Raw genomic sequence first — 14,279 nt, forward strand, 5'->3', positions numbered from 1 at the left:
GTGAGTTTCCCAGAGCGCATGTGCATTTGTGTGTAGGGTTTGTGTGCATATGTGTGCATGTGCACACCCGTGTAGGGCCCAGGGGTCAGCCTTGTCCATCCTTAGGCACCACCTCTTTTTCAAGACAGAGTTTCTCACTGGTCTGAAAGTGAGCAACTAGACTCAGCTGCCTGCCAGCAAGCCTCAGACATCCTTACCAGCTCTGGGATTAGAAGTTAATGCAACACACCCTGTCCCCAGACAAATGACAGCCCCCTCATACACACACACACACACTGAAAAACTATAAACAATAATGGAACAACTTTGAAAGAACTAAGTAAGCTTAATATTATTAAAAACAACAACAACAACAAAAGGCAAGCAAGAAGGAATGCCACTGGGGGGCGGGGAGACCAGGAGTTCAAGATCGGTCTCCCCTGTGTAGTGAATCTGAGGCCAGCCTGGGCCAAAAGAAAAAAAAAAAAAAACCCAACCAACCAAAACCAGATTTTAAACACCACCAGCAGCAACAAAATACAGTTACTGAAATAGGTTTCATGGTAGTCCATCTGTTTAGAATCCTATGCCTTAAATTTCTCTTATATTCTCATTCAAGAGAAAGGCACCATAAAATATTTTAAAAACAAAGACTCGGAGAGCCAACATTTCCATGGCTACACTGACTAGAGTGTGTACTCCTGAGAGGCAAGAGGCCATGAACTCAGGCTCGAACACTCACTTGCAGGAGAGAAACATCAGGTTGTGAGAGGCGGAGTGAAAACCAGAGGTGACTGTCGAGGGAGGCTTGTGTTACGTCACAGTCCTGGGCCAGAGTGAAGAAAGGGATAAAACTCAGCTAATCCTGCATGAGGGGCAGGAAGTGAGGAAAAGCACAGAGACCAATCATAGCAAATAGGAAAAGTGGGGACACAGCAAATACCCAATGGTGTGGGGCAGGAGGAATGAGGCAGAGGCAGGTGGGTCACGAGTTCAAGGCCAGCCTGGGCTATATCTGAGCTGTTATCACAAAACAAAATACAACACCAAAACCAACTACGTTGTTTTAAAAAGAGGCATGTCAGACGGGCAATGGTGGCACATGTGTTTGATCCCAGCACTCGGGAGGCAGAGGCAGGCGGATCTCTGTGAGTTCGAGGCCAGCTTGGTCTACACACGGAGTTCCAGGATAGCCAGGACTACACAGAGAAACCTTGCCTCAGAAAAACAACAACACCAACACCAACACACACACACACACACACACACACACACACACACACACACACACACACACAGAGAGAGAGAGAGAGAGAGAGAGAGAGAGAGAGAGAGAGAGAGAGAGAGAGAGAGACGTGTTTAGCAACTTTTGCATGGGGGAAGTTCCTCCCCTCTCACTGTAAAGAAGGAGAGAAACGGGGCCATTGAGATGGCCCAGCAGGTAAAGGCACAGGTTGCCAAACCTTACAACCTCAATCAGGTCCCCAAATCTACATGGTGGAAGGAAAGCCGCCTCTAACCTTCTACATGCCTGTGCTGGCACAGATGCTCTCACCTGCACACACACACACACACACACACACACACACACACACACACTCCTGCACATGTACATGCACACACAATTAAATAGATAAAAACCAAAACTCTTTTAAAAGGAGAGAAATGGATAAAAATCTAAGAGATAACTCATTTCTCAAATGCTGGGTCCAAGCCTGAAGAGAGAAGGAATTTAACAGGTAAGGTTGGCTCACCCAGGTTTCCACAGCGTGTGCCAGTCAGGACCCTTCCAGACTGTACCCTGGGGTGAGGGGATCCCAGCTGAGCACAGGAACTTCCTCAGGACAACAGAGGTTGGGAACTAAGCAAGGACAGGGCGCAGGGGAGACAAACTCGGTGGAAGAAGGCCAGGGCTAAGTGCTGGGGAAGTTCTCAGGCTCTGGGATGATGCTCAGGAAGTGAAGATAACGTATCTCGGCTGACGAGCCTGGGGACAGTCTCACAGAGCCCCCAAATGACACAGGGCAACAGAGTGAACACGGGGGGGGGGGGGCTCCAACAGAGGTACATGTGACTCACAGCGACTGCTTGTCTCACTCTAGGCCCAGCCATGTGTGGGATGGCCCTGGGAAAGGCCACTTCAGGTGGAGGAAAAGGCAATGGGGAGGGGCATGAGTCACCCTGCTCCACTTGTGACGAGAGAGGCCATGGGAGTGCCCCAGCTGCCATCATGTGAGCAGTTTCCAGTGAGGTACAGAGGACCAACCATTGCACCTGAAGCCCCAGAGTCAGGATGGCTTGTTCTGCAGCTACAGTAAACCAGGTCACCCTCCAATCACAGACATAACTTGGTGACATGGGGGCCAAAGCCCCAGACGGAGGACACAGCTGCCTTTCAACAGCCATTAGTACTAGCCACTGAATGCAATCATAGAGACAGCAGATGTTCTCAGTCCCTGAGAACCTGCATGTAGCTCATCACTGCTTCTGTGCTGGCCACCCTGGCTCCCTTCGAAGCAAGCCCCTCCCCAAATTCTATGAGTACCTGGAGGTACCACCAATCTGGCTGCCCTCTCTTGAGAGTGGACAAGGAGCTAGACCTCCCAGAAAACATGCTATCGAGACCCCTGCACCTACTTAGGCCCTTCTGCTCTGCTCTTCTGCATTTTCCAGTACTTTCCAGGTCTCCTTTCCACTGAGCTCAGGCAGAACTGGTTTCTATTATCTGTCATCAAAGAGCCCTGACTGATACATGATACTGCTGTGAGGACAGGAGCTTGGTGATGTCCTTTATATTTTTTAGGAAGTCACATGGCTGGCCCATGTGCTGGCCTGGGTACCTTCAGTTATTGCCAGACAGGCCATTTGAGCAGGGGCACTGATTGATTGAGTGGAGTCTGTCAGCAACCCTCTGGAGGCAGCTAGACCTGCTGCACCTCAGCTGCACACTCCCTTTTTGCCTCTTAGAAACCTCAGCTTCTCACCTGTCACCCTCCTGTTCCTAGCAACTGCCAGCATCAGGCTAAGCTGTAACTTTTTCCCATGAGACCCTCTGGCAGCTCTGATAGAATGGCCACACATCACAGAGCTTAATCACCCCCTGAATTAAGTCTGACTGTTTACTACAGAGCCAGTCCCCCAAAGTTACCATGGGACAGATCCTCTGGGTGCCCCGAAAACAGGGTTGTCCCCGAGAATAAGTTCTACAGTGATGTCAGAACCCAGACTTGTGGGCCCTGGAGGGGCATGTGGGTTGAGAGAGCCCAGTCCCGACCCACACAGGCCTAAGAGAGCTGGCAGGGTGCCATGTGTTACCGCTTCTGCAGGACGGTGACAAATTCATTGAGGCGGTCTCGCTCCACCTCGGCAGCTTGCCAGAGGGCCTTCATTTCTGCGGCTTGTGCCTGCCAGCCTTTCTGTTCTGGGGAGTCCAAGAACCTGGGGGCAGAGTGGAGGGCAGAGGGCAGAGGTCATGTTATGTTTGAAGACATAAATATCCTCATACAACGGCAGGAGGGACTGTGACATTCAGAGGTTCTGGGATGGCCAGAGTGGGGGGAAACCCAGCCACCATCCCTGGTTCGGCTAGGTCACTTGGCCCACTATGCTGTTAGTGGCATTGGTACCTCTATCAATCCCTATGGAGGCCCAGGGGCCCAGGAGATGGCTTCTGGGGCCTGGTTCCCTGCCAGTGTCAAGTGGCTTGCCTTGGCTGATGGTCCCTGTAATAGTTAATGTCTGATCTGAAGTGTCACAGGTACTTCATGGGAGACAGTGGCCCAGAGACAGACCAACTTGCTTTATAGCCACATGATAAACCTCAAGAGAGAGTGGGCCCACTTGAGGCCTTGCCTGGATCCTGAGCTGACCTACATGAAGGGGTGGGGTCTGCTGACAGCGGGAGTCTCCAGTGGACAGTGGGTAGGACTCAGAAGCAGGACAAACCATTCTTTGTCTATGAGCCCACAAAAAGAACAAAGGGTACATTGAAGCCTTGAGCCCGGTTTTATCCACAAAGAGGGGGCTGGAGAGCTGAGGCGCTATCAGTGACTTAGGGTGGGGACCCACACAATGTGAGGTGCTCCCCATAGAGAAGGCTGTGGAGGGCGGGGCCAGGCCAGGCAGGCACCTTGTGCTGACTCCCTAGCAGCAGGAGAGAGGCCCAGAAGGCTGTCAGGGCCAAGGTCCTGCTCTGAAGCTGTTTACTCTAACAGGTGGCCCCGCCTCAGGCCTCTCTGGCCTTATGTAACCCTTGATGAATGCTTGGCTTTGCCTGGCCTCAATCCTCCATCCTTTAATGAGCTGAGGATGCTGAGCAAGGAAAGGTGGTAAGCTTCCCGAGCTAAGGGATTCTATACTCCTACCTGGGTGAGGTCCCGTGGGGACTAGGCAGGGATGGCCTCGTGAGAGCAGATTCCACCAGTGTGTGGCCCAGGCTGGTCACAGAGCTGTGTGAAGGCAGAAGGGGACATCAGCAGGGAAAGAGTGGGCACTGCTGGACCTCACAGTGGACAGGGATTGAGGGAGCTGGTGGAGGAGGCCGTGTGGGCCCCACGGTTTCCCTGTGGATTGGCTGCCCTTCCTTGTTCAAGATAAAACAGAGTCCCCAAGCAATCCAACAGCAGTGAATCTGAGAGATGTAGGAATAAGTGTGCTCTGAGGCTGGTGCGGGAGGCTAGACAAGGGCCACCAGCAAGTTCTTGAAGTGATGAAACCCAGAGCTGACGGCTCCTTCCTGAAATGAGGAACCAGTAGAATAGGAGAGGGTTTCAGATGGGAAAGCAGCAGGGCAGCCAAACATTGTCATATGTGTATGTGTGTGTGGTGTGTATTGTGTATGGTACGTGGGGTGTGTTTGTGGTGTATATGTGTGTGCTGTGGTGTGTGTGTATGTATATGTATGTGGTATGTGGATGTTTGTGGTGTGTACATGTTTGTGGGGGGTGTGTGTGTGTGTGTGTGTATGTGTGTGTGTGTGTGTGTGTGTGTGTGTGTGTGTGTGTGTGTGTGTGTTGGTGTGGTTCAACTGTCTAAAGTGCACAAGACCCTACTTTGGTCCTCAGTATTGCATAAACTGGGTCGTGTGGCACACATCTGTAACCCTAGCAGTGGGGAGGCAGAGACAGGAGGATCAGGAGTTCGTTCAGAGTCATTCTTGGCTACATCTCAAGTTCAAGGCCTGCCTGGGATACTTGAGACCCTGTGTCAAAAACAAAAACTTCTGTGAGTTCAAGGCCAGCCTGATTTACATATTGAGTTCCAGGCCAGCCAGGGCTATATAATTCTGTCTCAAAATAAATAAAACAAAACAAAATTGCACTCCGGGGCTTTCCATAAGAGGAAGCAGGGAGACACCATTTCTCTGAATAATACGCAGTCGCACACAATCCCTCCATCCTGTGTTTTCCTTACCGAGAGGATCCTAGCCTGCCGACATGATCGCCTGCCGAGGCCGGAGAGTTGGTTATCGGGGTCTGGTCCTCAGGGAACCTGGCATGGGTGGGGCTTGCCCCCTCACCCCCTCCTTTACTGTGAAGATACTGCAGGGAACAGATGTGGGGTTGGATGTCAGGGCTTTGGTGCAGGGCCCGGGGAAGGCAGGGGGGTGCCTTGGCTGGTTCCCAGCTTCAGGGGTATGAAAGGAGGTTCTCTTCAGGGTGAATGCTAGCCTGGGCAGTGAAGGCCCTGCCTGCATAACAATGACCTCTCACAATGACTCTGTTCAGATGGGGGCTCCAGAGTGAGACCAGTGCAGGCCAGGGTCACAGGGAGGGATGAGGACAGTGTGGGCCAGAGCCACAGAGGTCAGAGCTGACGTCTGTTCTGGTCAGGTGGCCCCATACACTAGTCTAGAGGTCAGGGCCATTCTCAGTCCTCACACCTGGACTTCAGATGCCTGGAGGGCCAGTGGCTGTGTGGAAGTGGGGCTTCCCAGACTCCTCCCTCTTTTGGCCTCTTCCTCTTGTGTGTACCAGAAGATCCTCAGCAGGAGGTTGGGCTACCACCAAAGGACAGCAGTGAGTGTGGCTTCTAACAGCTTGGCATGGCATGTCCCCAGGAATTCTGAGAAAACTGGAATTTGCAATTGCATCTGGTGAGTGGGGCTTGGCTCCCAGCTGGCTGGCGACCTTGAGATAGACTCTGTCCTTTTTCGGGTACCAGGAACAGGACTGGAGGTGATGATGCTAGAGTGCTGCATGCATTCCTCCCCAGTACACCAGGACTGAGGACTGCAAGGCAATGTCCCCGACGTGCCTCATGCCCAGAGCTCTCGCTTAGCCAAGCCTGCAGCGCCAGGCTACTCTGGACACAGCAGACTAGACAATCTGGGCCAGTCTGAGCTGAGAGCGGTCAGAGCTCTGGCAGCTGTGACTGGACCTGGGGCCCTAGAAGGAAACATGGGGCAGGGCTGCTCTGTGACACCCCTCCGTCATCTAGTAGGTCTAAAGGGGTTTCGCTCACACCGGGAGACCTATGGGGCTGATCCTGACTCCTCCTTTCCCAGAAGCCACCAACTCCTCTCTCCCAGCGGCAACCCAATAGGAGGGACCCCTAAGAGCTGAAGGCACCTATGAGCAGCCCTGGGCAGGCTCCCAGGTCAGACCCAGACAGTCATCTACTGGAGTTTAGCATGGTCCCACATCAGGCACCAAGGCCCAGTAGCCTGTGTCCTTTGAAGGAAGTTCAGGGGAAAACATGAGCACACAGTGTGAGGAGAGATTAGCTTGAGGAGACCTGGGGAGCTAAGAGAGGCTCAAGACCCAGCAGGGAGCCCAGGGCTTCCTGGAGGAGCTTATGGACCTTGCATCCTAAGGGGCAGCTAGCCAGGATGAGGCAATAGGAGAGGATGAAGAAAGGTATGTGTGGGGCCATTCCAGGAGCTGAGTGCCAAGAGTGCAGAAAGGGGAGGGGTGACAGGAAGACACAGGACAAGTGGGGGTAAGAGCTGGAACATGTGCTTGAGATCTGAATGAAATGTGGTATAAGCAGGAATGGGGCACAGGATGGTGGTGATGTAACTGGAACCAAGGATGTATGAAAAAGCCACATGGAAAATACTATTTTGCAAGCCAGTTAAAATAGACAATTTAAAAAAAAAAAAAAAGAGTAAAAGAGGCACCCTGCATGGGTGGACAATACTGCTACTAGAATCCACAGGTTCTAGATAAAAATTGCAATGCCAGGCAGGGGACACCTCCCTCCAAGCTGTTAATCAGGGAGGCCTCACAGGCCTCCAAAATAACACAGGCTGTCAACATTGCTCTTAGCTGTCCACCATCACTAGATGGTAAGTCTACTGAAGTCACTACACACTGTGGTTGTAGGACACAGAGAAATCAGGCTGGAAGGAAGCTGGAGTGTCCACTCTGCTGGCTAGCTTTCATTGTGCCAGGAGGTGATGTGGCGGTTGCTGGGGGAGAAGAGTCATCAAAGGTCATACCTAGCTGTGATACAATACCAGCCTGCCTGGCAGGACGTGCCCACTGGCGCCACAGCGGCATGACTCTCCTGGGGTCACCAGTAGATTTTTGGTTGGATTTGAAGCCTGCCCCAAGGATGGAATTCATGCCTGATACTGCAGACATGGGCAGAAGCCCACTGCTAGGGAGGTCACGGACCATAGGCAGGAATCATTTACTGCTCTTTTGCTAAGTGGGCGCGGTATCAAACTGCCTTCTGAGCGTGTGATACCCATAGATCAGTGCGGGCTTCAGCCGTGGTCAGAGAAGCAGCTGCTCGTGGTGCGTGATGATTACAGACTTACAGCTGGTCCAAGTGCTGAGAACAAGTGACTGAGGCTCCCCTCTCCAAGGCTCAGGGAACACTGAAGCACAGGACAGGAGGACCACGAGGAACATAAGGAGGATGGGAAGAGAGCTATGAAACACCGTCCCATAGACATGACTTGGCTGTTGCGCTCACGGACTCAGGAGCTATGGTGACCTGCACAAGACCTGCACAAAATGGGGCCTGTCCCGTAAGACCACACCCTTCTCAGGGACTACCGACAGCCAGTGGTTGCTGGGGGTGGGAGGGCTTATTTTCTCCAGTGGTGTAGCCACTGGAGAGTTGCTCTTGCTCCAGTTACTAATCTCACGTTCCCCCATTAACTCAGTGGTCACACACACACACACACACACACACACACACACACACACACACACGGGAGACATGAAAGCAGGAGGACCTGTTGGGAATAAGGAGTTGGTCAGGGTGGGAGTCAGAGTGGGGGTGGGAGGGGTGGGGGAGGGCAACAGAGATTGTGAAAACCACCCAAATACCTTTTATACATGTATGACATTGCCAAAGATTGAAAAGATTTTTAATTAAAAAGAAGTGTGGCCATCGTACTGACTGCAGTGTGAACACTGGCTGGAACGACAGCTACCACATGGACCAAGGTGAGGGCCACAGCTGCAGGTGGGAAAGGATAAGCTGGTAGGAGTCTGGATCCTCTTGACCCTGATGAAGTTGAGGGTTACAGGAAGCCAGGGGTGGCTATAAGCTGAGCAAGGACACGATCAGGTTGGTGTTTTAGACAAGATTATACATGTTCAGGGTGGTGTGGCCTGTGTTTTAGGAAGGGCTTGTGTTTTAGGAAGGAAAAGTGTGTGCAGAATTAGACAGAAGGCTGCTAGAAGCAAGTGGTCCACACGGACCCAGGATGGTGCAGCGTGGCCAGTGCTGACGTGAGTGTAAAGAGGTAGAAGGCGCTACCTGGACACCGACGGGCCAGCCCGGGTGGCACCCTGCTCACCTGCACACTGAGTTGCCCAATCTCCAGCTCCAACTGCCGCACCTTGGCCTCACGTTCAGCCACCATGGCCCGCAGCTGGGCCACAAGGCTGTTGCTCCGTTGGGCCTCACTGTTGACCTTCTGGTCCAGGTGGTGCTGGGATGTGCGCCTCGACTCCTCCTGCACACTCAGGCTGCCCAGAATGTCCTGCAGCTGCTTTAGCTGGTCCTGAGGGCCAAGCCAGGGGGTAGGTAGAGGCAGGCTCGGGATACTTTGAGCAGGGAAGGACAGGATGGGGACAGTAGGCTTCCCTCCCCAGAGCCATCGGACTTTCTCTAGGTCAAGACCACCCTCGTGGGAGACACCAGCTATCCCACTGAGAACCAGGAATATCCTCCCTGGGGATTCAAGGCTCAACTCTGATGCTTTCTGGCCTCAGATTCCCTCCTGGGAGACTGGGGCCAAGAAGGTCATATGGGAGAAGTGGTTCTTCAGGTACCAGAAGACTGAGCACTCCTCGCGAGGAGTCTGTCAGCACTTGACTTGAGGCCTGGTCCCTAGGACATGTCCCCAAACAGACTCTAAGGACAGAGGCTCCTTGCTTTGGGACAAAGAGGAAGGACAGTGTGACACAGGACAGGAGAGGGCAGCCATTGTCACCCCAGGAGAAAATGGAGACTCAGAATACCCCAGGCATAGGACTGTCAGTGAGGTGCCACAGAGGCAGGCTTGCCCTGCAGTCCTCTGTTCCTAGAGATGAGTGCACCCTATCTCATCCCCATTACAGAGTCCCATCTCTTCCGGGGTCCCAAGGCCAAGGGTACCAGGGTCACAGCCATCTCCCTCGGGCTCTCTGGGCTGCTGCATCCCAGGGGCGTGGCTTCCCTGCAGGAAGCCCATCTGGGGTGGCTCTGCTCTCACCACCCGCTGCCTGCATACCATGAGGGCATCAATCAGCTCATCATCATGCCTGCCCTTCTCCACCAGGGTCACCATCTGGCTCCTGAGGGTCTTCACCTCACTGGACAGCACCTTGTTGCGAGACCGCATGCCCTCAAACTTCCTTCTCAGCTCCTCCAGCTCTGTCTGGAGAGTGTCCCGCTCACTGGCCAGCCTCTGTAATTAGAGAAAGAGCCGAGGCTAGCCTCTGCCACAGCTCAGGGCAACCCAGATGCCACTCACTGGGGAGACTGTGGTTGGGAGCAGCTGTTAAAGGCCACAGGAACAAGTGAAGGAGCTGGGGTCCTGACCTCAGGCAGACCCACCCCCTTCCTGACAGGCACACAGCAGACAGCTGTAAGGGATGGCAGCACACCTCCTCTCTGGTTTTATAAAATGAACATTAGGACCGGCAAGATGGCTCAGAAGATGAAAACCTGAGCTTGATCTCTGGGACCTACACAGGAGTGGAAAATGACTCCTGCAATTGTCTTCTGGTCTCTACATGTGCACACACATGCACATGCATGCACACATGCTCACACATGCACATAGCAAATAACTAGAACTAGCCACACTGCCTATCAAACCCATTTCTTTTTGTTTTTTTTAAAGATTCATTTATTTATTATGTATACAGTGTTCTGTCTGCACATATCCCTGAAGGCCAGAAGAGGGCGCCAGATCTCATTACAGATGGTTGTGAGCCACCATGTGGTTGCTGGGAATTGAACTCAGGACCTTTGGAAGAGCAAACAGTGCTCTTAACCTCTGAGCCATCTCTCCAATCCCAAACCCATTTCTTAACCAACATGACTCACACCCACTTTACTTGGCTGTTTGTGTGACTGCTGGCCTCTTCCCATTTAAACCCATCAGTAGTGGCCCACAGCTAGCAGGGCTTCTGTGATGACGTCCCTAGTGTGGAGATGGGAAGAATCCCCTCTGCATTCTGCTCCTGGCTCTGTCTACTATAAACTGGATGTTCACATGCTTCACACATTTTCAGAGCCACTCATTCCTCGTTCTCACATTTCCTGTGGGCCTACTATGTGTGATGGGTGTGACGGGTGCTGGGCAAAGCAGAAGTGAAGCAGAGCGTCTGTTCCTAGGGAGTGACACCCAAGCACAGGACAGACTGAGATGTGGGGGAGCGGACATGGAGCAGAGTGCAGTCAGAGGAGGACTCCCTAAACAGGTGGCCGCTGAGAAGAAGGGGGAGCTCCTGGAGAGTAAAAGTCCGGTGTGTGCTCACAGAGGGGCAGAGGTGAGGTTAGCTCCGTCCTTCACAGAGCGTCGCTGGGGTGGGCGGGGTACTAAACGGCTTCTTGGATTCGTCACCGCTGCAAAGACGTCAGCCTAGCTAAAGATCATAGACAAGAAGAATGGTAGGACGTGGTGGCATACCCAGCTCTGGGCAGGCATGGGACACTGTTCACCTGTTGCTCCACAGGCTCTTGGGACCACCTGGATAGAGGAGGACATGGGCCTAGACCTGTCTCCTCCCACGGCCACTGTGACTCAGGTGTTCTTTCTAAACATCTTCCTATGGAGAGCGTGCACCACAGCTAGGAGCAGGTCACACCAGCATCCTAATCTCAGCCCCTCTTCCTTACACACAGGCTGCAAGTCCTTTAAATTCTTCCCACATCTCCCTTTCCTGTCCATCAGTCTCTGGGCCCCCAGAGTCACCCTCCACATCCCATGTGTCCAGCCTGTCACTGTTAGTCTCCTACCTTGGTGTTAGTCCTTGTCACATCTCAGGACTGTCACTCTGCCTCTGTGTTGGTTTGAATAGATGTGGCCCCCATAGACCCATGTGTTTGAGTGTTTGGCCATAGGGAGTGGCACTGTTAGGAGGTGTGGCCTTGTGGGAGGAGGTGTGGCCTTGTGGGAGGTGTGTCACTAGGGGGTGGGCTTTGAGGTCTCAGAAGCTCAAGCCTGGCCAGTGTATCACGGTCACTTCCTGCTGTCTGTGGATCAAAAGTGTAACTCTGAGCTCCTTCTCCAGTACCATGTCTGCCTGCATGCCACCATGCTTCCTACTGTGCTGATAATGGACTGAACCTCTGAACTGTAAGCCAGGCCTAAATAAATGCTTTCCTTTATAAGAGTTGCCATGGTCATGGTGTCTCTTCACAGCAATAGAAATCCTAACTAAGATAGGTTATCATACCTTCTATCCCACCTCCTTCCCCTAAACCATGTTACCCGTCTGAAGGTCAGGGGACCATGTCTCTTCACAAATTAAAAGTGCCTTGGTGATTATGCTGGCATTCAAGGTTCAACAGGACTCAGCTGTGCCCAACCCTACAGATGGCCTGTTTCCCTCTTCATCCTGACAGTGCAGAAGGCTGGAGGAGCCTATGATGACCCTGACATCCCTGGCACAGGCAGATGAAGTTTCCCAGCGAGAGGGTATGGAAGGCCTCACTGTTGGAAGCCTCTGTGTGCCAGTCAGCGGTGAAGCATTGGCCCACCCACCCTGTTCAGAGTTTGGTAGGGCTTCCTTCAGGCCCCACCATATTCCACAATTGGGGGTGTGATGCAATGTGAGGGCTCATCATCACTGTCAAGGTGTCTGGATTTGGAATCACCTTAAAGACACGCTCTGGGCATGCCTGTGAGGATGTCTGCAGAGGAGAAAAGACCCACCCTGAATGTGGGTAGTACATCCCACAGGTGGGGTCCCAGACTCAGTAAAAAGGGGGGGAAAGGAAGAAGGCAGCCACACAGTAGCAACTCACCTCCCCTGCTTCCGATTCTGGCCACCATGCCTTCCCTGCCCTGACAGGAAGGATTCACCCCAAGCAGCAAGCTGAAACCAACCCTTCTTCCCTCACACTGCTTTTGCCAGGCATTTTACCCCAACAGGGACAATGACTGTGACACTCTGCAGCCCTGCATGACACAGTTCCTTTACAGGAAGTTTTACATATAGCTCCCCTCAAATTGCCATTGGTCCCACCACCTGCCATTCACTGAATGGACCCAGAGTGAGGCCCCACTCAAGCAGCTCAAGCTTGGCTGACAACGGGAAGTGAGGCCCATTTACAGAGCTGGCCCAGAGTCCAGTGTCTGTGGCCTGTAAGAGACGGCCACATCCTGGTAGGTGCTATGATCTCCCACCCCTGTGTGCTGGAGCCCGTGGCTGGGCCCGCCTCACCTCCCAGCTTTCCTGCTTGTCCTTCTCCAGGCTGCGGATCCGCAGGAGGTTTTTCTCTTGTGCGGTCAGCTTCCGTGGGTCTGAACTGACAGGCAGCTCTGAGCTGGAGGAGCCTGCAGTCTTGTTCTGCCGCTGTCCCAGCTGCTTCTCGAGCTCTCGGACCTGAGGACAGTAAAGCTGGCTGTCCTACCGGTCCACAGCCATTCTGCCGGACTGGAAACGGAGCCACTCTTCCTGGGTGTGGCCCAGGACGGCCCGGGCTGGGAAGATCTGCAAATGGGGAAGCTGCCCAAGGGGTTTAGTTTAGACAGAGAGGGTTCTGGGTCAACGAGAAGAGTCTTTTCCTTGTGACTGTGCCCAGGCTACTGGACCCTCTGCCCCAAGAGTGCATTCTGCATAGTGCACCCCAACACCCACCTGAGCCTAGCAAGGCCCCCCAGTTCTCCTGGAATGACGAGTCTTGGAGTTCACTCCAGACCGAAATGCAGGGCTCCGGGGGCAGGAAAGGCCTGGAAGCCACATTTTAACAAAAGCCACAGGTGATTTTGTTTCTTAAATCAAATATTCACTTTTAACATAAATCTCAAAACTCATAGTAATTGTATGAAACAGTGGGTTTCTCTGTGACACTTCCTTACATTTGTGACCTTGTTTGAATCATATCCACTCTCTTCCCTCCCCTGGTTTTCTTCTCTTTATTGTCCATCTTTCAGGTCATTTTTAAAAAATGCTCTATGAGAGAAAACATGAAATATTTGTTTCTCTGAGTGTGGCTTGTTTTACTTAACATAATGACCTCAAATCCTATTCATTTTTCTGCAAATATCATACTTTTGTTTTTTATCTCTGGCTAAGATGCCAGTTTATACATGCTGCATCCTCCTTTCGTGCACCGAGCCTGTACTTTATGTACTGATGGGTACCCAGACTGAGACCACACAGTAAGCAGGTGTCTCTGGGACCTCTGAGTATGTATCCAGGAGTGGAAGAGCCAGATCATACCGTGGCTCTACCGTCAGTTTTGTGGCTACACCACGTGCAGTGCCCAGTGTGTCTAATGTCCTCTTTCCCACGCCTCACCAGCAGATGTTGTCTTCTTCATGACTGTGCTCCTAACTAGAAGAGATGGAATCTTAATGCAGTTTTGACTTGTATTTCCCTAAGGCTCAGGATGTCGACTATTTAAAACATGTATTGGTGGGGGCTGGGGAGATGGCTCAGTGGAGAGAGTCCCTGCCTGTAATCCCAGCCCTGAGACACAGAGACAGGGGAGCCCTGGGACAGGCCGGCTAGCCAGACTAGCTGAGTCCTTCAGCGCTGGGTCTAGGAGGAGACACTTGTCAGTACAGTGGAGAGAAACACCTCATGTCTACTCTGGCTTCTGTACGTGTGCACACACACAAACACACACACACACACACACACACACACACACACACACACTTGCTAACCACTTGC

General features: G+C 52.6%; 1 protein-coding gene across 4 annotated transcripts in view; it reads right to left on the reverse strand.

Moving 5' to 3' along the window:
* The window catches only part of Ccdc13 (coiled-coil domain containing 13), a 38,448-nt gene that overhangs the window by 6,622 nt on the left and 17,547 nt on the right, over window positions 1-14,279 (reverse strand). For 3 of the 4 annotated variants that reach the window (XM_059268947.1, XM_059268944.1, XM_059268943.1), the window contains 6 exons: window positions 12,822-12,983; window positions 9,656-9,832; window positions 8,738-8,944; window positions 5,392-5,519; window positions 4,344-4,427; window positions 3,295-3,417 (listed from right to left, as the gene is read on the reverse strand). In XM_059268947.1, the coding sequence (XP_059124930.1) occupies window positions 3,295-3,417; window positions 4,344-4,427; window positions 5,392-5,519; window positions 8,738-8,944; window positions 9,656-9,832; window positions 12,822-12,983 (881 nt within the window). The remainder of the gene's footprint in view (window positions 1-3,294; window positions 3,418-4,343; window positions 4,428-5,391; window positions 5,520-8,737; window positions 8,945-9,655; window positions 9,833-12,821; window positions 12,984-14,279) is intronic. The other variant, XM_059268946.1, reaches the window with a different exon arrangement.

Source organism: Peromyscus eremicus, chromosome 7 (assembly GCF_949786415.1).
Source record: "Peromyscus eremicus chromosome 7, PerEre_H2_v1, whole genome shotgun sequence".
NCBI classification, from domain to species: Eukaryota; Metazoa; Chordata; class Mammalia; order Rodentia; family Cricetidae; genus Peromyscus; species Peromyscus eremicus.